Below are 24,859 nucleotides of genomic sequence, written 5' to 3'. Positions count from 1 at the left end.
TGCCCCGTCCGTAAAAAAGTATTTAAGGCATCCATGATTTTTTTTTTAAGCCGAAGAAAATTATAAAAATTACTTTGACTAATTATCACCATTTTACAGTTCATAGTGAATGCAGCTGATGTTTTCATATTAGAATGATGGCCTGTAGACAGGTATCACTTACAATCCTAATGATTTATCATGGTTTTCCAATGTGTCTGTAAAAAATATTTTGTGCCTGTGATTTTTTGATAAGCTGTCCAGAAAAAATACAAAGTCAAGTTGGCAACCTTGGTTCCATATATAATATTCTGTCTTTACTAAACAATAAAATACACTGGCGCTAAAACTATACGTAAGGACTCCACAAGTGCCGCTGGTATCCCAATCGGATAATGTGCCCAATCCGACAAAAAAGCAAAAGAGACTACTATGTGACAGTGGGAATACCGCGCTACAGGTGGCTAAAACTGGTAAACGTGCGGGATAATCCTATGTTATACAGAACCGCATATGATCCTGAGCGGTAGCTGCTATAAAATATTTTAGTGACCGATTAGGGATCGCACTCATTAATGGTGACTACTGATGATATAATCCTTACTTGGTACAGCCGTATAGGTGTCGTCGCACGTGTGAACTGATAGCCTCAGATTCAGATGATGAATTTGCGCTCATAGAAGTCCGATGTGCCGGAGACAAGTCCCGTCCCTCTGGTAGGTAAGTGTGCAGCTATCTGGCACAGCCGTTAGCGGTGGCTGTGGGTATGGCAGGCAAGGGCTGCTTGAGTTGCGTGTAGAGCCAGAGACGTCCCGGCCGGAGGCGTCCCTGGATACACGTGGAAGATGGCCGACACCGCCGAGCAGTGAGTGACGTCACTAGGCCTCCGGCCGGGACGTCTCTGGCTCTACACGCAACTCAAGCAGCCCTTGCCTGCCATACCCACAGCCACCGCTAACGGCTGTGCCAGATAGCTGCACACTTACCTACCAGAGGGACGGGACTTGTCTCCGGCACATCGGACTTCTATGAGCGCAAATTCATCATCTGAATCTGAGGCTATCAGTTCACACGTGCGACGACACCTATACGGCTGTACCAAGTAAGGATTATATCATCAGTAGTCACCATTAATGAGTGCGATCCCTAATCGGTCACTAAAATATTTTATAGCAGCTACCGCTCAGGATCATATGCGGTTCTGTATAACATAGGATTATCCCGCACGTTTACCAGTTTTAGCCACCTGTAGCGCGGTATTCCCACTGTCACATAATATTCTGTCTTTATAATGTTATACTAACATAATATGCTAAGCCAAAGGTAAAGATAAAATGAACATTTACCCTGCTATAAGTAAGTATAAAGTAATAGTGCATATACAGTGGGTACGGAAAGTAATCAGACCCCTTTAAATGTTTCACTCTTTGTGTCATTGCAGCCATTTGGTAAATTCTAAAAAGTTCATTTGTTTTCTCATTAATGTACACTCTGCACCCCACCTTGACTGAAAAAAAAACAGAAATGTAGAAATGTTTGCAAATTTATTAAAAAAGAAAAACTGAAATATCACATGGTCGTAAGTATTCAGACCCTTTGCTCAGAGACTCATATTTAAGTCACATTCTGTCCATTTCATTGTGATCCTCCTTGAGATGTTCTACTCCTTCTTTGGAGGCCAGTTGTGTTTAATTAAACTGATAGGACTTAATTTGGAAAGGCACACACCTGTCTATATAAGACCTCACATCTCACAGTGCATGTCAGACCAAATGAGAATCATGGGGTCAAATGAACTGGCCAAGGAGCTCAGAGACAAGGCACAGATCTGGCCAAGGTTACAATAGAATTTCTGCAGTACTCAAGGTTCCTAAAAGCACAGTGGCCTCCATAATCCTTAAATGTAAGAAGTTTGCGACCACCAGAAATCTTCCTAGACCTGGCCATCCAGCCAAACTGAGCAATCGAGGGAGAAGAGCCTGGGTGAGAGAGGTAAAGAAGAACCCCAGGATCACTGTGTCTGAGCTCTAGGCATGCAGTAGGGAGATGGGAGAATGTTCCACAAAGTCAACTATCACTGCAGCCCTCCACCAGTTGGGCCTTTATGGCAGAGTGGCCCAATGGAAGTCTCTCCACAGTGCAAGGCATATGAAAGCACCCATAGTTTTCTAAAAAACACATGAAGGACTCCCAGACTATGAGAAATAAGATTCTCTGGTCTGATGAGACGAAGATAGACCTTTTTGGTGATAATTCTAAGCAGTATGTGTGGAGAAAACCAAATACTGCTCATCACCTGCCCAATACAATCCCAACAGTGAAACATGGTGGTGGCAGCATCATGCTATGGGGGTGTTTTTCAGCTGCAGGGACAGGACGACTGGTTGCCATTGAAGGAAACATGAATGCAGCCAAGTATAGAGATATACTGGATGAAAACCTCTTCCAGAGTTCTCTGGACCTCAGACTTGGCCGTAGGTTCACTATCCAACAAGACAGTGACCCTAAGCACACAGCTAAAATAACAAATGAGTGGCTTCAGAACAACTCTGTGACCATTCTTGACTGGCCCAGCCAGGGCCCTGACCTAAACCCAATTGAGCATCTCTGGAGAGACCTGAAAATGGCTGTCCACCAACGTTCACCATCCAACCTGACGGAACTGGAGAAGATCTGCAAGGAAGAATGGCAGAGGATCCCCAAATCCAGGTGTGAAAAACTTGTTGCATGATTCCCAAGACGATTCATGGCTGTACTAGCTGAAAAGGTGCTTCTACTCAATACTGAGCAAAGGCTCTGAATACTTATGACCATGTGATATTTTGGTTTTTCTTTTTAAATAAATTTGCAAAAATGTCTAAATTTTAGTTTTTTTTTCAGTCAAGATGGGTTGCAGAGTGTACATTAATGAGAAAAAAAATGAACTTTTTAGAATTTACCAAATGGCCGCAATGAAACAAAGAGTGAAAAATGTAAAGGGGTCTGAACACTTTCCATACGCACTGTGGATAACATAGGAAAAAATAAAAGGCGCTCCAAGTGTGTTACCCTCAATGGAATGCACAGCAAGCAAAAGATTGTATATGCTCACCTGCCTGGTTTGTGATCAGGCACAACTCCGCACTTGTAAGAATGAAGGGCTGCTGCTCCATCCACTGACCCACACACCAGTGGGTGCGCTGTCAGATTGAAGACAAGGATGGACAAGTGGGAACTTTCTCTTTACCCTGTGGCAGCACCTGGGAGTCGCCATTCTTTTTCCTGTTTGGTTTGAATATACTGCAAATAAAATTGAGTACTTACAATAACAAACACTGTTTTTGATAAAAAAAATGTAAAAGCCATCCCACTAGCACCTGGGTGTACCCAGTCGGGATGGTCCTAACCTCTAGTATTAAAACCTTACTAGGTGTCAAACGTTACCTCAGTGTGAATAAAGGCGAAGCAAAACTAGGGTGCAACTATGGACACCCTGCAATGGGAAGCTATATAACGTAACTCCCAGCTCAAAGTGTTTGTTAAGTTACCTATGTGATTTATATGCACTATTGCTTTTTACTTACTTACAGCAGGGTAGATGTTCATTTCGCTTCTCTCTTAGGTTTTGTCTGTTTAATGTCCAGTGTGAACATGCTCTTACATATTGCATATACTTATAGTCTTGTACTTCAACGTACACTCCAGCTCATTTCTTTCGGTCTTTCTTTAGTTTCTTGCACTCAGTGCACACAAGGGTATGGCCTCCCTTTCTTTGAGCTGGGCATTACTTTATATAGATTCCCATTGCTGGATGTCCATAGTTGGGCCCTGGCCCTGCTCGTCCCTTATTCACATTGATGGTTTTTTTGACACGTGGTAAGGTTTTAATATGAGAGGTTAGGACCGTCCGGATTAGATACACCTCGTCACTGGTTGGATGGCTTTTACACTTTTTTTAAAAAACAATTTTATGAATCCTAGTTGCAAAAATCAGTTTAGCCCAAATATATGCATTTAAATAATAAAAAAAAGGTCCCCAAAGGTGGAGAACGCCTTTAAAAGGTTTCAGACTGCCTAGAAAAGTGGTATTATGTGCAGTAGAGATATACCGTATGTTTCGACTCTGATGTTAGATGAATATCGTACACTATCCTGTAGTCAAGATCATAGAGACCTTATAAACGTAAGCTACGGGATCAGTTTGTCTTCTTTATGTATTTTTATGCTTTATTACCTCTGTCTCTTGTTTCACTAGATCACGCCGTGTTGATTGGAAACAAGCACATTGTGACCTTTGATGGAAACATTGCTGATCTGTCTTCTAAATGTAGCCTCCTGTTGGCCAAAGATTTTCTCCACGATACATTTACTATAATACTAAACCAAGGCACTAGTGGCCAGAGATCACTACACATAGAAATGAATCAGGTCGCCATTGACATCTATCCTGGACTAAAGGTAATATATGCTGACTCCATCCAACTTTGAAGTTTAATATTAAAATTTGATTTCTTGTAAAATTTGCACTCAGTGTTGCAGCAAATGTTGATCTCGATATTTCTTCACAGATAGAAGAAGACTGCCAGAACCTTGATCTTCCTACGTTTAAGAATGGAATATCAATAAAGAAGAATGCTAATAAAATTGAAGTCTCAAATCAGGAAGGAATAACTTTACAATGTGACAATCACTACGACGTCTGCAGTATTACCCTGGAAGGATGGCATCATGGTATAAGTCAAACTGAAGCAACTATGGATCCAGTGTAGTTAAATATTCAATATACATTGGATGCTCATAAATGTTCGAAGATGTGATCCATCAAACAAGTGGTGTAAAGTGATCATTACCTGACGCGCTTTGAGCCATCAAGCGCTATACTGTCACACGTTCTGGCCCATGAGCAGTGGACCTGTATAAAAGTGTGATCAAATCTTCTTTTTTCAGGAGCGCACTGCTCCCCATCCTCTTGACTTCCTGCTTGTTAGGGGGACGGTGCACTCCTGAAGATTCATAGTTCAGACCAGCTGCATGGTTGGGCTACTGGTCTGTACTGTGGACTATCCGAGGCTACAACTGCATTTTTCTGCCTGCCTGAAAAAGAAGGATACTGCAGAAAATGACGTTAGACAGGGCACAAAATGACTCACCTGCTTCATTAAAGACAATGGTGGCATTAAAAGCTGTGACAGAGCTACGGACAAGTGGCTGAAATGTGATACCAACCCGACCTTGCATGACCTGTTTTATTTTGTAATTATAGGAGTCTCTGCTGGACTTTTTGGCACTAATGACAATGAAGCTGGAAATGATCTCCTGCTTCCAGACCATTCTCGTACAAACAGCACACACGACTTTTCACTGAAATGGCAGGTACGTATCCATTCTGCCTTGATCTTCATGAGTTTTTTTTTTATATAATATAATTAATGTAATATATGATATACAAAAATATATTTAAAATACTGTTAGTATGTATTAGAAGAATTAATACTTAAAAAGAGAGTAGAAAGCTCACCAACTTGCTAATGAGATTGCCCGCTGAAATGTTCGAACGCGGCGAGTGCAATATTCAGCAGGCAGACTTCAGCGATATTTAGGCAATATAGGAGGAATTTCTTTACAACCACCCATGGCTAGCATAAAAAAGTTGTTTTGTTGAAGATCCATTAAAAAAATGAAAAAAAAAACACACATACAGGAGAACATAAAAACTGACCCGTTTAGAGCAACCCAACCGCTCTCATTCATAGCATAATGCCATGCAATGAATAAGAGCGGATGGATTGCTCGAAACACGTCAGTTTTATGTTCCCCTGTATGAATGTTTTCTTCATTACCTATTAATACTTGTATTTTTTGCCCTACCTTATCTGTACTAGCTCATAAATACTCTCTCCTACCTCATGAGATTGTATGCCAATTTTTAAAAAATGTAATACATTTTTTTTACATATGACACCCTATTAATATAATAGCTACTTTTTTGGACTCAAACATTATTAATTTACATGAAAGTAAAACATAATTTATGAGTAATGCAAATTAACTATGTTCCCTGCTCCAGATTGATGGTAATGGTTCTTAATTATCTTGTGAATAGTTATTACATTGCCTATAGGTGACAGTTTAAACCCTTCCCAAAATCCACTATACGATTATGGCACAAATTATTAGGGAATGTATGAAGCGGGCTCAGCGGCTGAGCCCGTCCCATTCCCATGGGATGATGGCTGTGTTAAAAAGTTATCGTCTACCGCTAACAGCCAGAGATCAATCTCTGATAGCCGCATTTAAATCACACAAACTAGGGGGATTGCCATTCCGAGTCTCCCATTGGCCCTTGCATTCAAGAGGTGTGGAAGGGGTTTGTTGAAGACCCCTGTGAATGCCATCATGAAATTCCTATGATGACCAGCCAGTAGCTGGTGCTTATAGAAGACCATGGTTTGTCCTATACACTACAATACAGGTGTATAGCATAATCAGACGATCATTGGTTTTAGTCTTCTAGGGGACTGAAAAAGGAAAAAAAAGAATGTTTTTAAAAATATTAAAATACATTAAAAAAATCAAATCACTTTCTTTTCTCCCATTAAAGTAAAATATATTTGGTATCGCTGAGTCTGTCAAAATATAAAACTAACTAACGTGATCAGTAAACGCTGTAAAGAATTTTTTTTAAGAAACGACAAAAGTGCAGTTATTAAATTAACACGATGCTGAAAAAAATGTTGTATCTATCCTGAAACACTATCGATATAAAAGCCCTCATTCAGCTCCATCCTCAGAAAAATGATAACGTTATGGGTCATGGAAAATGGCGACACAATCTTCAAATTTTTTTTTTAACAAAGTTTTGAATTTTTTTTTACAACTAAAATAATTTAAAAAATGGATACATTTGGTAAAGTCGTGAACATACTGACCTGGAGAGTCATATTTCTGGGTCACTTTTAACACACAATCTAATATATAAAACTGAATGTGTGTGTGTATGTGTGTATGTCCGGGATTGGACATACAAAATTTTGCACAGTCACACGTCTGGACCCGAGAGCGTCATAGGCTATGTTGTGAGGCAAAATTTTAACCCCGCGCTTTCCAATTCACCAAACAATTTTGCCCCTATCTACATAATGGAGAAAAAGTGAAAAGAAAAGTGTTGGAGGCAAATTGACAGCTGCCAGATGTGAACAAGGGGGACTTAAAGAGTGAGAGCGATGGCGCCAAAGAGTATATACCGTACAGTTGCTAAGGTGGGGCCCCGACATGGGATACTCACCACACACGGGGATATGAACACACACACATAAGGCACCACACACTACCATGTGCTTGAACACATATACCACCCTCAGCACACATTTCACCACACATACACCAACCTCGCCACATAAAAGTCGAAACACAAAAGTCGCCGCTCAAAACTCGCCATGCGCAAAACTCGCCACATGCAAAACTAGGCTCACGCAAAACTCGCCACACGTGCAAAACTCACCTCATGGAAAACTCGCCACACGAAAAACTTGCACACGCGGAAAAATTGCCACATGCACAAAAGTTGCAACACATGCAAAAGTTGCCTCACACAAAACTTGCACATACTCAAAAGGCACCACACATAATACTTGCAACGCGCAAAACTTGCCACGCGCAAAACTCGCCATGCGCAAAACTTGCTGCACACAACTTGCTACACTAACCTGTCACATGCAACTCGACACACAAGAAGTTGCTACACGCATGTCGCCACACAAAACTCATCTCACAAAAGTCGCTACATGCATGTCGCCACACGCAACTCAACACACACAACTTGACACATGAAACTCGCCCTAAACACACACACAGGTCTGGTATTATCCTTCAAAAATAAAAATCTCATTAATAAGCAAACTACAAGAGCAACAAATGTACCATATAGGTAATACGGCAGCTGTCAGTCACATGACCTGTCTATTATGTGTGAGCTAATATATACTGCCGGGGGGGAGGGCTTCCTGTTGGCTGGAGATTTATCAGGCTGCCAATTTAGCTTACAAATACTGAGGTAAAAATACTGACCAAATAACGTGTGAACGCGGTCTAATACAGGAGGAGATGACACACAGATATATACTATATACAGGAGGAGATGACACACAGGTATATACTATATACAGGAGGAGATGACACATATATACTATATACAGGAGGAAATGACACACAGGTATATACTATATACAGGAGCAGATGACACAGGTATATACTATATACAGGAGCAGATGACACACAGGTATATACTATATACAGGAGGAGATAACAAACGTATATACTATATACAGGAGGAGATGACATACAGGTATATACTATACAGGAGGAGATGACACACAGGTATATACTATATACAGGAGGAGATGACAACCTGGTATATACTATATACAGGGGAGATGACATACAGGTACATACTATATACAGTGGAGATGACACACAGGTATATACTATATACTGGAGGAGATGACACAGGTATATACTATATACAGGAGCAGATGACATACAGGTATATACTATATAAAAGAGATGACACATGGGTATACAGAGGAGGAGATGACATACAGCAGGTATATACTATATACAGGGGAGATGACACAGGTATATACTATATACAGGAGATGACATACAGATATATACTATATATAGGAGGAGATGACATACAGTTTTATAGTATATACAGAAGAGATGACATACAGGTATGTAATATATACAGGAGAAGATGACACATGGTATATACAATATACAGGAGATGACATACAGCAGGTATATACTATTTAAAGGGAAGATGACATACAGGTATATACTATATACAAGAGAAGACATACAGGTGTATACTATATATAAGGGAGATGACAAACATGAAAATGAGGGGTGTGAGGTGAAAATGAAAAGGTGTGAGTGCAAAATGAGAGGAGTGAGGGAAAATAGTGGAGTGATCGGAAAATGACAGATGTGAGGTCGAAATGACAAGTGTTAGGGGGGAATGAGAGGAGTGACGGGGAAAATAAGAGGAGTGAGGGGGAAAATGAGAGGTGTAAGGAAGAAAATGAGAGGCATGATGGGAAAATAAGAGACGTGAGGTGCTATAACTAACCACAGATATTTACTATGCCCAGGCAACGCCGGGCTCTTCAGCTAGTGTGCTATAAAAATATATAAAACTGAAGCCCAAAAAAGTGTCAGAATTGCTTTATTTTTATCCCAATCTTTCTACACTTATAATTTTTAAAAAAAAATTACATTACATCGAATGGCAAAATGAATGGTGTTATTCAAACGTACATATCGTCCTTAAAAAAAAATCCCTCATGCAGCTATTTCGAGAGAAAAATAAAAAATGTTATGGCTCTTTGAAAAAAGGGAGGAGAAACTAAAATTGGCTGCATCGTGAATGGGTTAAAATAATCCCTAAAAATCAGTATTAGTTTCCTACTGTAGAAACATTACAACATATGATGATTTATTTTCATTTTCACGCTTTCTGTAGGTTGACAGTCAGTGTAGTTCCGGAAGAAAGAAGGTGAAGGCCTGTACCACTGCACCTCATCAGAAGCTATGCAAAGCCTTCTTCCAAGGGGGGCAATCTGTGCTCAGGAACTGCTTCAGAGTTGTAAGATTTTAGAAAAACTATTTTAAGAAAATGTTAAAGTTGTGTAGATCTAAGATTGTAGATCTGTTAAGGTACCGTCACACTCAGCGACGCTGCAGTGATATAGACAACGAGCCGATCGCTGGAGCATCGCTGTTTAGGTCGCTGTAGAGACGTCAAACACAGCAACTCCAGAACGATGCAGGAGCGATCCAGTGACGTAACGGCGACTCACTTATCGTTCTCGCTGGTTGTTAGCTCCATGTAAAACATTGCTGGCATCGTTGCTTTTGCTGCCAAACACGACGATACACTCCGACCTGATGACCAAATAAAGTTCTGGACTTCTAGCCCCGACCAGCGATATCACAGCGGGATCCAGATCGCTGCTGCGTGTCAAACACAACGAGATCGCTATCCAGGATGCTGCAACGTCACGGATCGTTGTCGTTCTCGTTGTAAAGTTGCTCAGTGTGACGGTACCTTTAGTCTTCTGTGTGACTACAAAGGGTAAATGCGCTTCTACACCTTAGATAAGGTATCTGGTCAACGGCTATCTCTCTTGACTCCACTGTAAACATGAATGTCAAGGATAACAGTAGTTTTTCAGAGATTACATAGGAGAGATCACCAAGATCCCTCCGCTGCCACCAGTTTTTAAGGAAAAAGCAACTCTTCTGCCTCCAATTGTCAGGGCAGTTATGCAATTCACTGACCAAGGATGTTCGAGGCTGCGGCTACTTCTACTACAAGGCCGGTTATTGGGGAACTTACAGTGAGGATTCCAGCTCATAGAATATATATATATATGTATATATATGGTACAGTCACTGCTAACTTCACAATAACAAAAACGGAACCACTAGTATCTGCCACCGCCAATCGTTTATTATTATCAGCCTTTATTACAGGCTGATTGGACACCAGTTACAGGTAGCGCATGTCTTCAGGTGTGCGGTTTACATAGCAAAAGAACAGAGCTATTCAATTTTATATATTTAATCCAGAAAGGTAGGTAGTGTTTATAGAAAATATACAAAGATGTTACAAAATGTGAGCAAAACAATATAGTATATAAATTTACATTGAATAAGAAGGAACAACGAAAGAAAATTACTAAACCTGATTTCCTGAAAATAGCTCAGAGCTCAGCAGAGAAGGTACTCCTTAGGAAAATGGAAAGAACCCAAAGCAAGCTGTACCTTCCAAGACTGACGAGAATGACCCAAATCCAAATACTGATTTTTAATAGATCAAGGTTACGCTCCCATACCTCCCCTTGGTGAGCTCATGTGGGGGCTGATTGTAGGATATTCTAGATCTTTCAGAATTTTATGAGATCCCCAACTTACAGAATATGTTTGCCCCTGGAGGTCCCAGGCAGATATTTTCGTCATGTTTCTCATCACGATTTCATCATTACATGAAGATGAAACATGACCTGGATAGTATCATCGATCTACGACACAGAAAATATATCTTCCATAAATATTGGATTGAAGTAAAACCTCAATATTCATTACTAACCGCTATCTCCAAAACATCTATGAAGATTCTTTGATCATTGCTTTGATTAATGGAAGCTCTTTGGTTTAGAAGTGTAGTTTGCCATCTCTGAATAAACAAATCTCAGACTTGATGTAGTTTTCCCAGCAAATCTCCCTGTTGTAACCACATGATCACTGCAGGAGACCTCTACTTCAATTGAGATAGCTACTGTATGTCATCTCTCTCACTTCCTACTTATAAATAATGTTCTCTTTTCTCCAGCTATAATTAGTTTTTCTCAGCCACAATCCCATTTGCTCAAGGTGAGGGGGATATGTCCTCTCTCTGAAGATGTCTTATGGATTTTTTATTTTTTCTCTATGACAATGAACATTCAAAAAAAAAAGCAGAGTAAATCGCTGCCAGTCTAATCTGACAGGAGTTTACCTCACTTCAGAACAAGAGTATTGAACAATCAATCTTCTTGCACCATCTGTTGTGGAAGAGTCAGAAGGCCCCCATACATGTTGGATCTTTCGCCGGATCTGACAAAATTTGAGAATTCAAATTACCCTAAGATATTAAAAAAGTGACCATTTATTCCTATAGTACTCAGGTTGTTTAAAATATATAGGATGTCCCCACCTACAGAATCACATTAGCTTTGAAGGGAACCTGTAACCTTAATATACTCAACTAATGCCATCTTCTAAGGGATCGGGTACTGTTCTGCTCCTCTTCTCAGTTGCATCACTGCCCTTCAAACTCTCTATGTCACGCTGCGCACTTTCACAATGTAAGTCTATGGAGCAAACAGAACAAGGCTGCATAGGCTTTAATAATTAAAGAGACTTCCGGCTCAGGCATAGTGTATAGAGTCATCCGTACAGTCTGAAGTGCAGTGACGTCACTGAGAAGAGGAGCAGAACAGCATTGGATCCCTTAGAAGACTGCAGTAGGTGAACATATTAGCACACTAATAATACACTACATACACATACACCCAGTTGGACACACGTTTAGAAGATAAGCATGGCTTCAGTTTCAGAAGTGGATGTCATAAGACAATCTCTTATTTTCTTGTCGTCTTAAAATCCATACATCACCTTACTGTGTTTCAATATTTGTCTTCAGGTTCCACCTGCTCCATTTTATAGAATGTGTGTAGAAGACATTTGTGATTCACATGAGATTAAACCCATCTGTAATTTGGCGGCTGCATATGTCCATTTATGCAACAGAAACTTTGTTCCTATAGAAATACCTTCCCAATGCGGTGAGTATATTAAACCACACAAAAATTGTGAGACACGGAGAGAGAGAGAGAATACAGCCATAACAACTCATTGTTTCCTTACTAAAGCATTAATGACGGTAACATCATTCTTTGGGAATACTTTTCTTAAGGCAAATTCACGGAAAAGAAAAATGGACGGATAAATGTGGAAAAATAGCAAATCCTATTGAAATATTGCAATCTATAAGTGAACTGCAACTTTTAGATTATTTATTTTCCAGCAAGAAAAACATAAATCTCAAATATGTCACGGTGAAGAAACCCCGAGATCTGACACCCTTCATTGCTGATTTAAATTAGAGACTTTTACCACTGATGTAAATGGAGAGTTGGCTCCAGGGCCGGTGGTTCTCTACATTGACATCTCTGGGTGTTACTGTAAGGGTACCGTCACACTATACGATTTACCTACGATCACGACCAGCAATATGACCTGGCCGTGATCGTAGGTAAATCGTAGTGTGGTCGCTGGGGAGCTGTCACACAGACAGCTCTCCAGCGACCAACGATGCCGAGGTCCCTGGGTAACCAGGGTAAACATCGGGTAACTAAGCGCAGGACCGCGCTTAGTTACCCGATGTTTACCCTGGTTACAAGCGTTAAACTAAAAAAAAACAAACAGCACATACTTACATTCTGGTGTCCGTCAGGTCCCTTGCCGTCTCTGCTTCCCGCACTCAGTGACTGCCGGCCGTAAAGTGAAAGTGAAAGCACAGCCGCTGTGCTCTGCTTTCACTTTACGGCCGGCAGTCACAGTGCGGGAAGCAGAGACGGCAAGGGACCTGACGGACACTAGAATGTAAGTATGTGCTGTTTGTTTTTTTTTAGTTTAACGCTTGTAACCAGGGTAAACATCGGGTAACTAAGCGCGGTCCTGCGCTTAGTTACCCGATGTTTACCCTGGTTACAAGCGAACGCATCGCTGGATCGCATCGCTAGATCGCTAGATCGGTGTCACACACACCGATCTAGCAATGACAGCGGGAGATCCAGCGATGAAAGAAATTTCCATACGATCTGCTACGACGTACGATTCTCAGCAGGATCCCTGATCGCTGCTGCGTGTCAGACACAGCGATATCGTAACGATATCGCTGGAACGTCACGAATCGTACCGTCGTAGCGATCGAAATGTTATAGTGTGACGGTACCCTAAGAGTCGAGTCTTATAAATACAGAAGATATGAATGTTACTTGAAACTGAATATTTGACATTATTCTCATTGTGTGGGTGAATTCTATGACAGGTCTGAACAGTTTATGCTATGGAGATTTAGTCCTAATTCCTATCCATACAGCACAGCTGCCTTATAACAGTGTAGAGTTTTATTGCTAGGGTTTTATAATGGAAAGTTTCGGAACTTTTGTAATATGCCGTATGTTTCAGTTTTTCACAATTGTATTCTGTAATTGAGAACATTTTGGCTCATATCCAGCAAACACCATGGAGAAGTATAAGTGATCACATCTGAAAGATTTCTATAATTGTAGTCAATGCTCTGTGAGCTAAAAAGCCTAGACTTCAAGCTTACATATTTAAAGGGAACCTGTTAATGGGTTTTTAGATCCCAAAGTATTGTAACCGCAAAAAAGTATCTGGAATTATGATTACTTCAATACTTTTATATTATAAGTATGTGTCTCTGTTGTCTCGCAATCCATCTGAAAATTCTTATGCAACTCATGCAGGTGCTGTCATTTTCGGGGTTGGCACATGCACGGGTGGATAGTCCAGCTCTTGCAACATCATCAAGTCGTTACTGTGCACGCATGTTCCCCAGGAATGACAGCACCTGCATAAAATATCAGCCAGGAGAGAAGATCACAGAGAAGGGTGACCTGTCAATCACTGGCAGGAGGCCAGAAGTAGGAAAAGGAGTAATTAGTGCAGGCCAAGTCCCTGATCTCATTTGCATAACAATTTGCTGATAGATTACAATGCAATGAGGACAGAGACTTATCCTACAAAATGTATGGAAGTAACCATCCATACAGGAACTTTACTGTGATGAAGTTACTTTGGGGTCTAAAACCTTCTAAACAGGTTCCGTTTAAAACACTGCGTCAAATCAGTAAAGAGGAAAGGTGTCTGCAACTATTAAAACAATTAACTAAACTAGAAAAAATGCAAATGTAATATTTCCATTCACTCCAAGGAAGCATCTTGAAACAGTAAGGAATTTATTACACAGCATACAGTATATAAATTGTATACCGTAGTATATAAATTGTATTTTTACATTTAGAAAAGTCTATAAATATCAGATGAGTTGGGGCCCAACTTTCTAGCTGATTAATGTGACTTTAGCACTCTGGTGAGTATCACATCCCCTTTATTGTTAACTAGTCTCATTTCCATACAATTTATAGGTCATGTATCAGGGATTTTGAGCCAGTGTTTTGGAATCAAAAAGTCACAAATGCTTTGTTTTGCTATAAGAAATTGTAATTTTGTAATTTTATGCTGTTTTTACCACTTTTCAAAAGATTGCAAGTTAACCATGCAAACATATATACTGTGTATATACAGTGGGGCAAAAAAGTATTTAGTCAGTCAGCAATAGTGCAAGTTCCACCACTTAAAAAGATGAGAGGCGTCTGTAATTTACATCATAGGTAGACCTCAACTATGGGAGACAAACTGAGAAAAAAAAATCCAGAAAATCACATTGTCTGTTTTTTTAACATTTTATTTGCATATTATGGTGGAAAATAAGTATTTGGTCAGAAACAAACGATCAAGATTTCTGGCTCTCACAGACCTGTAACTTCTTCTTTAAGAGTCTCCTCTTTCCTCCACTCATTACCTGTAGTAATGGCACCTGTTTAAACTTGTTATCAGTATAAAAAGACACCTGTGCACACCCTCAAACAGTCTGACTCCAAACTCCACTATGGTGAAGACCAAAGAGCTGTCAAAGGACACCAGAAACAAAATTGTAGCCCTGCACCAGGCTGGGAAGACTGAATCTGCAATAGCCAACCAGCTTGGAGTGAAGAAATCAACAGTGGGAGCAATAATTAGAAAATGGAAGACATACAAGACCACTGATAATCTCCCTCGATCTGGGGCTCCACGCAAAATCCCACCCCGTGGGGTCAGAATGTTCACAAGAACGGTGAGCAAAAATCCCAGAACCACGTGGGGGGACCTAGTGAATGAACTGCAGAAAGCTGGGACCAATGTAACAAGGCCTACCATAAGTAACACACTACGCCACCATGGACTCAGATCCTGCAGTGCCAGACGTGTCCCACTGCTTAAGCCAGTACATGTCCGGGCCCGTCTGAAGTTTGCTAGAGAGCATTTGGATGATCCAGAGGAGTTTTGGGAGAATGTCCTATGGTCTGATGAAACCAAACTGGAACTGTTTGGTAGAAACACAACTTGTCGTATTTGGAGGAAAAAGAATACTGAGTTGCATCCATCAAACACCATACCTACTGTAAAGCATGGTGGTGGAAACATCATGCTTTGGGGCTGTTTCTCTGCAAAGGGGCCAGGACGACTGATCCGGGTACATGAAAGAATGAATGGGGCCATGTATCGTGAGAGTTTGAGTGCAAATCTCCTTCCATCATCAAGGGCATTGAAGATGAAACGTGGCTGGGTCTTTCAACATGACAATGATCCAAAGCACACCGCCAGGGCAACGAAGGAGTGGCTTCGTAAGAAGCATTTCAAGGTCCTGGAGTGGCCTAGCCAGTCTCCAGATCTCAACCCTATAGAAAACCTTTGGAGGGAGTTGAAAGTCCGTGTTGCCAAGCGAAAAGCCAAACACATCACTGCTCTAGAGGAGATCGGCATGGAGGAATGGGCCAACATACCAACAACAGTGTGTGGCAACCTTGTGAAGACTTACAGAAAACGTTTGACCTCTGTCATTGCCAACAAAGGATATATTACAAAGTATTGAGATGAAATTTTGTTTCTGACCAAATACTTATTTTCCACCATAATATGCAAATAAAATGTTAAAAAAAACAGACAATGTGATTTTCTGGATTTTTTTTTCTCAGTTTGTCTCCCATAGTTGAGGTCTACCTATGATGTAAATTACAGACGCCTCTCATCTTTTTAAGTGGTGGAACTTGCACTATTGCTGACTGACTAAATACTTTTTTGCCCCACTGTATATATGTTTTTTTTTAAGTTGCATACTCCAGTAAAGCAGTAAAGGAGTGGCATAAAAAGTTAAATAACATTTCTAGACAAAAGTGTAATGTCTTAAAGTGTGCTAATATTATGTTCTGAATTTTTTTTAATGTATGTGTCTTTCTTTGGTTGGTCAAGAAACAGACTACTGTTCCTACTATCCTGAATGTGACTTTAGAGTTGCTGTTTGCTGTTATCTCATTGTCTGCTATCTTTGAGGGACAGAGACATAGGGTAATTGAACAATAGATACTTGCCAATATGTTGGTTACCCTTTGTATAAGTCAAGCTAGTTTGTTGACATGCAAAACAGAGGATGAACTATGCAGATTGATTAAATATTCAAACAATACGCGTTAATCTCATCACACCTTTCTCTTATTGATTAAATACTCAAATAGTGCGAATTAATCTCATCACACCTTCCTCTTAACCTCTGGATGATGGCTTGAAGAACAACAGTTGTGAACTATATAAAGGGGGATATTCCACTGTATCAAGAGAACCAGAGACTCTTTACAAAACCACAGCCAGGAACACTCTACAGGACAGAAGCCAGGACATCATGGCTCCATCACGAGGGACACAGATTTGACATTCTACAGGATATCAGTTTGGGGGAACATGGTCCCAGCTGAAAGAATTCAGATCTGCTCCATTGACCATCACTGAACCCATGGATACGTTTGGGAAAGCCAGGATTGGGACCCACCGGTCACCTGACTCCATGGAGATGTAGGAAGAAGCCACGTTGTGACTCTTCGGTCACCTGGCCTCAACTTCCTAAGTTTGTTGTTGCTTCCTCTCTGTGCATGCCACAGGTGGGGGTAGTCAGCTCTGGAAACTCCATAGTCGCAGCTGCTATAATCCCTGTAAGTCAGCAGAAGGGTGACACTGTAATTTTGCACCATCGTTGGTATTTTGCTGGAACTGTTCTATATGTTATTTGTCTGTTTGGTGGATCAATAAGGTATTGCCACACTCTTTTACCCCCACCCTGTGTTGTCTTACTAGTATTATACCTAATGTAATAGGAGAGCGGGCGTTCAGTGGGAGGAACCCTGGTCCATGCAGTCTCAAGCCAGTGGAATAGAGCACCTGCTGACCCCTGTGTCTCTACATTTTGGTGGCAGCAGTGGGATACTACTCGGCCTGGCGAATCTGGGGGAGCTGCAGGGGACTGGTGTTCATAGACATGGACCAAGGTCTCCACAACCAGGGAGGCATACTGACAGACCCAGCAGACCATAGGTGAGGCATACACAGCAAGTTTAGGATGCCACTGTATCCAACCCCTCCAGCTCTGCCTTGAGAAGAGGACCAGGGTGGATATATAACCGCAACAAGAAACGGTAACTACAGGAACTGTGCCGGCTTCGACGGATTGAATACTAGGCCACTGACACTCAATTCGAGGAACCATCGGGTGAGGAGGACGCGATGTGTGGATGCAATGGATACGAGTCGATTCTCGTCAATTACGTGTGGAGTGTAGTCTGTTTGGTGGTTTAATAACATATTTCCACACTGTGTTACCCTCACCCTGTGTTGTCTGAGTAGTATTATTCCCACGGTAAAAGGAGAGCGGGCGTTCATTGGGATGAGCCCTGGTCCATGCGGTTTCGAGCCAAGGGCACCTGCTGACCCCCGTGTCTCCACACCCCCTGTCTTAGCCATGTTCTAGTGAGTAGAAACAGATGAGATAATGCAATTTACCAGATTCGCAGTTGCTCAGAGTCATTTGGATTTTGGAGCAGCGGCGCAGTACTTAGCACACTATTGCTTTACAGGTTTGATGTCTAGATCCTTGGCAAGTATGGTTTTGATACATAGCTCTTGCCCTTGCAGCACTCTAATATCCCAAAAATACCACATGAAACCCCAAGATAAAAGTGGCCCTAGTGTGTATCTGAGATAGGCATAACAGATGGTGATCCTCCTTGGCGACAGGGTCTTTACTGCACTTCCAAGTATGTTGGAGTTATATAAACAAGACGAAAAGAATAGAAATTCCAGTAAAGTCTCCAAAACTGATATGTATCCAGCAGTAATAGCTGAGTCTCCAGATGCTGCGGCGTACGGCAGTTGTCGCACGCTATGCTGCTTCTTAATGTGCTGCATCCGTCCAGATAGTGATGATCAGCAAACTACTCATTGTGACAACGTCGCCACTTGTCCTTGATCTATAGCTAACGTTTTAAGAGTGAGGATGCTGTAATCGCTGTTTTGTTGCTAGCACTCCATTGCTGACATCGAGGTCATTCACTATGCTATAAAAACATAATGGCCTTCCCACAGTTTGTTTTTCCTCTAAGCTGTGCAGCATTTACTGGACGCAATAGAGTGAAATACATATCAACGCTGGCCAGATACCGTAGTGATGGAATGGGCATAGCATTGTGCTGCGGTAATGCGTCTGCCCTCTGTGCTGCTCATTACTAATGTGCACCGCTGGCTTTCTGGGTGGATGATAATAAAATGAAATCCTATTTACTGACATATCTAATCTATATCTCCACGCCGTCGTAAGATTAATTGCTCAGGGATCAGTTTGTTGTCTGTATTGTTACGAATACAGAATAGTTTTAGATCATTGCTGTTTGTAATTTTCTCTTGGGGCTGCGTATTGCTGTTGGCCCAGTCGTGGTAGTGCAATGTTTGTTAACAAAGAATTTACAAATCGAGGATACTGAACAGTTGGAAAGCGCGGCAGCTAATGGAGTCAGAAATTAATTTTTTTTCCAGATGTGGCAGAGTTTTTTTTTTATAAAGAATTAGCTGTTAGGGTATGTGCATACTCTGCACCTGAAAAATCATGGCAGAAGGGCCCCATAAAGTGAACCTAGTGAACAATGTCAAAGCAGTTAAAAAATTGAAGCAGTTACGTACAGTAAGTGATATGATTATTCTTCGGGCGGCTTCTGCTCAGAAGCTGCCCACTCTCTATGCTTACAGGGAATCTGCCATGCCCCATAGTTTTATTAACCTGAAAATATGAGGTTCATTTGCAAGTCAATAGCGTTATGAAGGTGCACCGCTGCTGTACTGAAAGCGCAGCACCCGGGAGAACATGAATTTCTCCTGGTAGCCAGCTTTCAGTCATGCAGGCTTGACTGGAGCAATCAGAGTCACCGCTCACAGCACTGAGCGTTGCGGCTGTACATATACCTCGGCACCGACTGACAACTAGATCTGTACTGATATACTGAGCAGATAGCTGGCTCTGTACTGATGCACTGCAGAGGCGGCTGGCAGTCTGTGCTGGGGTGTGATCGCAGCTGCCGCTCACTGAGAGCTGATGACTGAAGCCATGCCAGCACACCTGCATGACTGAAAGCTGGCAGCTCCTGGGAGAAGTAAAGTCCATTTTCTCCTGGGTACTGCGCTTTCAGTACAGCGTTTGGGCACCTTCAAAATGCTATTAACCTGCAGAATATCCATATACAGTATCTGCAGGTTAATAGCGTTATCGGACATGACAGGTTCCCTTTAACAGCATAGAGTAAGAGATGTTAAAAGAACAACAGCTAAGCTGCCTCGATAAAAAGACTGGCAGTGTTTTCCTAAAGTGGCTTTACCTCGGAGGTCTAAGCGGCTTCTCCGGTGTCTACTGCAGCGCCCCAGAGATCTGGTCGTTGCAGTATGACACTCTGCCACTAAGGGGAGTGATGGTACGTCTGATGGCACTGAAGGAATTCTACTGACCAGGTATCACCAGCACACATTACACTTCACACTCCGGCCACTAGGGGGAGAAAAAGGCTTTATTTATTGGGCCACTCCTCACATTGGTAAAACTAGGGGTTGGATAGGAAGTTAGTCAGAAGCTGACTGGGTTGGATTCAGGCAACATCCCGTGGCAGGGGGTGTTGCAGGGAGAAGACACAGGGGGTCCCTGTCAAGCGTGGGAAACTGGCAGGTGCCTAGCGAACAGAGCAGAACGTAACGGAACCACACCTGCACACCCCGCGGCGGTATCCTAAGAAAGAGACACGAAGGGAAGGACATTGTGGAACAGTGTAAACGAGATCAAGCACAAAGGAGAACCAGTAGGAGTCGTGCCGTGAGACCGAGGCAACATCCTACTGAGGCGCGTAGCTGGTGGCCGGAACACCGCGGGAGTAACTGACTCTAGGCCTTACTTCAAACTCCGCAGGACAGTTAATTATAGGTTGGCTGTCTACCTTAAATTTCCTACGAAGACATAGGGGGCAACGCGTGGAGAGGGGCGTCTCTAGGGTCCCGGAAGAGCTCTGAGCCTTACCGTCATACGGGTGCGTCCTAGCCATAACATACTGGGGGACGAGAAACTAGTAACATCTGGAACAAGCGAGAGAGAATTAGAAAGAACGAACGAACGAGAACAGCAGTTGTGAGGACTATTCCGAATGCTCAGCAGGGTAGCACTACAACACACAGGCGCTAGTGGTAGGCACTGATTTCCACCTGCAAAGGGAACTCTGGAAGTGCCCATCGGACCGGCCGGTCTCAGAAAGCCCTGTTAAGCGTGCTCTGGATTGAGGATCCTTTTAATATTTATTTTATTTTCACAAAGTGACACATAACAAAAAAAACATAAATTATTTCCATTACAAATCATAATTACATCACAAAAGGAGAGAAAAAAAAAAAAAAAAAAAACTCCCCCTTTTCCTTTCTTTCTTTCTTTTTCCTTCCTCCCCTCTCCTTAACAGCTATGTTAAGACAAATAATATTTACTCACAGTCCAGGTTTGCCAAATCTTTGCTACCTTTTTTCTCCTAGTACGAGACTGAGACAACATTAATTCATATTTACAGTTCACATTCAGCTTTTCGGTCAGCTCTTTTAGGGTTGGAGGAGAGGTCTCCTTCCATTTTCTAGCCAACAGTATCCGAGCCGCTATCAATATATGTGATATCAACCCTCTAATTTGTTTAGGAAATATTTCCAAACCGATGTGTAAAATCGCCATTGATGGAGTAATTTGTACCATTGCCCCCGTAATCTCCATAATCAGTTTCAACACATCACCCCAGAAGGATAAAAGCTTCAGGCACAAGTACCAGATATGTCTCTGGTTGCCTACTAATCCACATCCTCGCCAACATAAATTGGAGGATTGCGGATTAAATTTTGCAATTCTCTCTGGGCATAGATACCATCTCATTTGAGTTTTCTTTAATTGATCCACGTGATTTATACAGGCTGACACTCTCTTAACCTCCTTTATGCTATTTCCCCATAGTTTCAATTCTAATACCTCCCCTAACTCTAATTCCCATTTTTTCATATAGGGCAGTTTAATCTCTTCCACTGGATTAACTAAAGCTCTATAAAACACAGAAATTCCTTTTATAATTGGACCTACTGTTACTATAAGTTTTCCCATCTTTCCCTCTCCCGTAATACCGGAGTGTCTCGCTATTACAATTTTATTTAAAAAATTCCTAATTTGTAAATACTGATAAAAATATTTTCGTATTCCAATATATTTATTAGCCAATTGATCAAAAGGGATAACTCCAGTGCTTTCCATTATATCTGCTAAAGTTTGTATACCTGCCCCTCGCCATTGTTGGAGATTTAAATAAGGAATATGGGGCTCAATGGCATATATTGATAATGTTTCACATGGTATCCCTAGCAGTGAGGGCAATAACAGTCTCCATAACCGGATTGCCGCCTGCATTGTTGGCAATAAGGGGGAGGTGGGTCCGATTTGATGGATTGAGGATCCTGAAGTCTTCAGTAAAGAGGTAAAGAGACTGCAACCTTGTGTCCTCGTTATTGACTGCACCTCACACCATCACCATCCACCTTACTGGGAAGCCCTGGGGACATACTTCACCTGTGGGAAGGTATACCATCCAGCTGCCATTCATCACCCCAGCGGACCCCACAGCAGCGTCGGTCACCCTGACCGAACACCACAGGTGGCGTCACGAATCCATGACAGACTGTACCACCTTTATTGGACACCCCTTAGCAGGGTCGCGGACCGGGTCTAGCCACCGTGACAGCCTCAGAACCGAACCAGAGAGGCCCGGTACCGAGAATGCGTGGCCCTGTGTCTGGGGGCGCTCCACTACCATACACCGTGTGAACATATGCTTAGTCTACTATAATTCACAGAAAATCTAAGGCCAAATTAACCTGTGTTGATAGTGGAGTTTGCCATGGATTGTGCTTCAGATTTACAATGCTCCTTATTCATAACCAAGTGAAATTCATCGCTTTTCTCAACAGATTAGCATTTGAGAATCCCCAGCATGTCCTGAATTCTGCATTGATTTGTTTTTTTTTCTACATATATGAAATTTGCACATGTAGCAAGAATCAAACAAAAGTAACCAAACCATAATAACTAAGTGATGATACACCACCTGATCTTCATGACAGAGTTGATCCTTTCTACATTTTATGATTACATCCTTTGTCAACTTTTATCTGAAAAAAAAGTGGCTTTATGAGGAAGAGGTTATGACTAAAGCAATATACAAATGTCGTTGAAGTCACCCCTTCCCAAGGTGTAACATACATACATGACATGTTGGGTCTAGGTGTATCGAGTGGGCTCCGAAGCTGAGGTTGCTCCATACACAATGAGTACTGCCTATGTCCTTCACTGGCACCTACCCTTAAGAGCAGCAATCAGAGATAGATATGGGTATGTTCAAACTGTGATTTTTGGAGAATTTCCACTCCAAAAACTTTGTGATTGGAAAGTTGGAGAGTTCCAGTCTAAAAGCTCCTGACTCCAGTGTGAACATGCCCTATGAGTACCAGTAATCTAGAAGAGCATGAATCAGAGCAATGGTGAGCTTTTACTTTTTTCAAGGTAAGAAAACTGCATCAAATAGGACACGTTGCAGTTCAAAGTCACTTAATTTTGCTTTGCTTTCTCCGCGTGATCTGTTCTACACGGCACCTTTCACTACATTTTGGAGCCACGGGTGTATATTGATAATTGTAATACCAGCACAGCTATTAACAATATGAAATGAAATGTTAACCAGGTTCTCATTTGGGCTTTTTTTTTCTTGCAGTGTGAAGTTTTCCCCATCCACAGGAGCAGCAGTGACGGACACAACCATGTTGTATAGTATCTGAGAAGTAATAACACACTAAGTGATTATATAAGATCTTCGAAAAAAAACTTGTATTCACCTAAACAGATATAAACTAGTTGTACACTAAATCCAAAATGGTATAAACCTGAATATGTGGAACATCTGACACGTCTCGCCCTCTTCTGCTGTAAAGTAACACTATTTTATTTTTAATAAAGAGGATTCTTGTTTCATATCCGTACCTTGTTTGATTCTTTATTGCGCTATTTTCCTGGAAAGATTTTTTTCATACTAGGATGAGTTGCAGAGTTTCCCAATACCTGAACAGCTTTGTCGGCAGGCGATTGTGCACTTGTTCAGTCGGGTCTTTGACCATTCACATTTATTGATGTTCAGCATGGAATATGATATTCTAGAACACAAGTTAACAGATTAAGCTACTTATTAAAGGGAACCTGTCACCCCGTTTTTTCAGTATGAGCTAAAAATACCGTTAAATAGGGCCTGAGCTGTGCTTTACAATAGGGTATTTTTTGTCCCCTGATTCCCCACCTATGCTGCCGAAATACCTTACAAAAGTCGCCGTTTTTGCCTGTCAATCAGGCTGGTCTGGTCCAAAGGGCGTGGTCACAGCGCTGTTTCTCCCCCACATCTTGCTTATGTTCCCGTTGGTGGCGTAGTGCTTCTCGCATGCGCAAGTGCCGAATGCACTGTGCAGCTGTAGAAAAAGTTCCGCCGAGTTTCCTGAAGCCAAGTTCCGCCGTGATCTCCATCTGCGCACGTGCGGCATCCCGCGGCAATTTTCCTGAAGCCCCGGGAAGCAGGACACACCATCTGCGCACGCGCGGCCTCAGGAAGATGGCCGCGCCCACCAAGAAACCGCTGAATAGCGGAGAGCGCGCTCTTTTTCTACAGCTGCGCAATGCATTCGGCACTTGCGCATGCGAGAAGCACTACGCCACCAACGGGAACATAAGCAAGATGTGGGGGAGAAACAGCGCTGTGACCACGCCCTTTGGACCAGACCAGCCTGATTGACAGGCAAAAACGGCGACTTTTGTAAGGTATTTCGGCAGCATAGGTGCCACAGCTCAGGCCCTATTTAACGGTATTTTTATCTCATACTGAAAAAACAGGATGACGGGTTCCCTTTAAATATCATAAGAGCGCTGAATAGATGTGAAGCCCAAGAGGGTTGCTTGGTTTTGGAAAAGGGAAGTCAATTTCTATCACTCAGTGATGACAAAATGTTTCTACCAATGGAGGACCCACTACATCCATGC

At 41.9% G+C, this 24,859-nt stretch overlaps 1 protein-coding gene across 1 annotated transcript in view; it reads left to right on the top strand.

Moving 5' to 3' along the window:
* The window catches only part of LOC138646122 (uncharacterized), a 437,282-nt gene extending 413,465 nt beyond the window's left edge, over positions 1-23,817 (top strand). Inside the window, exons 69-74 of the mRNA XM_069735585.1 lie at positions 4,214-4,416; positions 4,527-4,689; positions 5,222-5,331; positions 9,482-9,604; positions 12,206-12,347; positions 23,553-23,817. Of these exons, the coding sequence (XP_069591686.1) occupies positions 4,214-4,416; positions 4,527-4,689; positions 5,222-5,331; positions 9,482-9,604; positions 12,206-12,347; positions 23,553-23,557 (746 nt within the window). The 3' untranslated portion in view covers positions 23,558-23,817. The remainder of the gene's footprint in view (positions 1-4,213; positions 4,417-4,526; positions 4,690-5,221; positions 5,332-9,481; positions 9,605-12,205; positions 12,348-23,552) is intronic.
* The last annotated feature ends 1,042 nt before the right edge of the window (positions 23,818-24,859 follow it).

This window comes from Ranitomeya imitator, chromosome 7 (genome assembly GCF_032444005.1).
Source record: "Ranitomeya imitator isolate aRanImi1 chromosome 7, aRanImi1.pri, whole genome shotgun sequence".
NCBI classification, from domain to species: Eukaryota; Metazoa; Chordata; class Amphibia; order Anura; family Dendrobatidae; genus Ranitomeya; species Ranitomeya imitator.
This window is presented reverse-complemented; position numbering and strand designations above follow the sequence as displayed.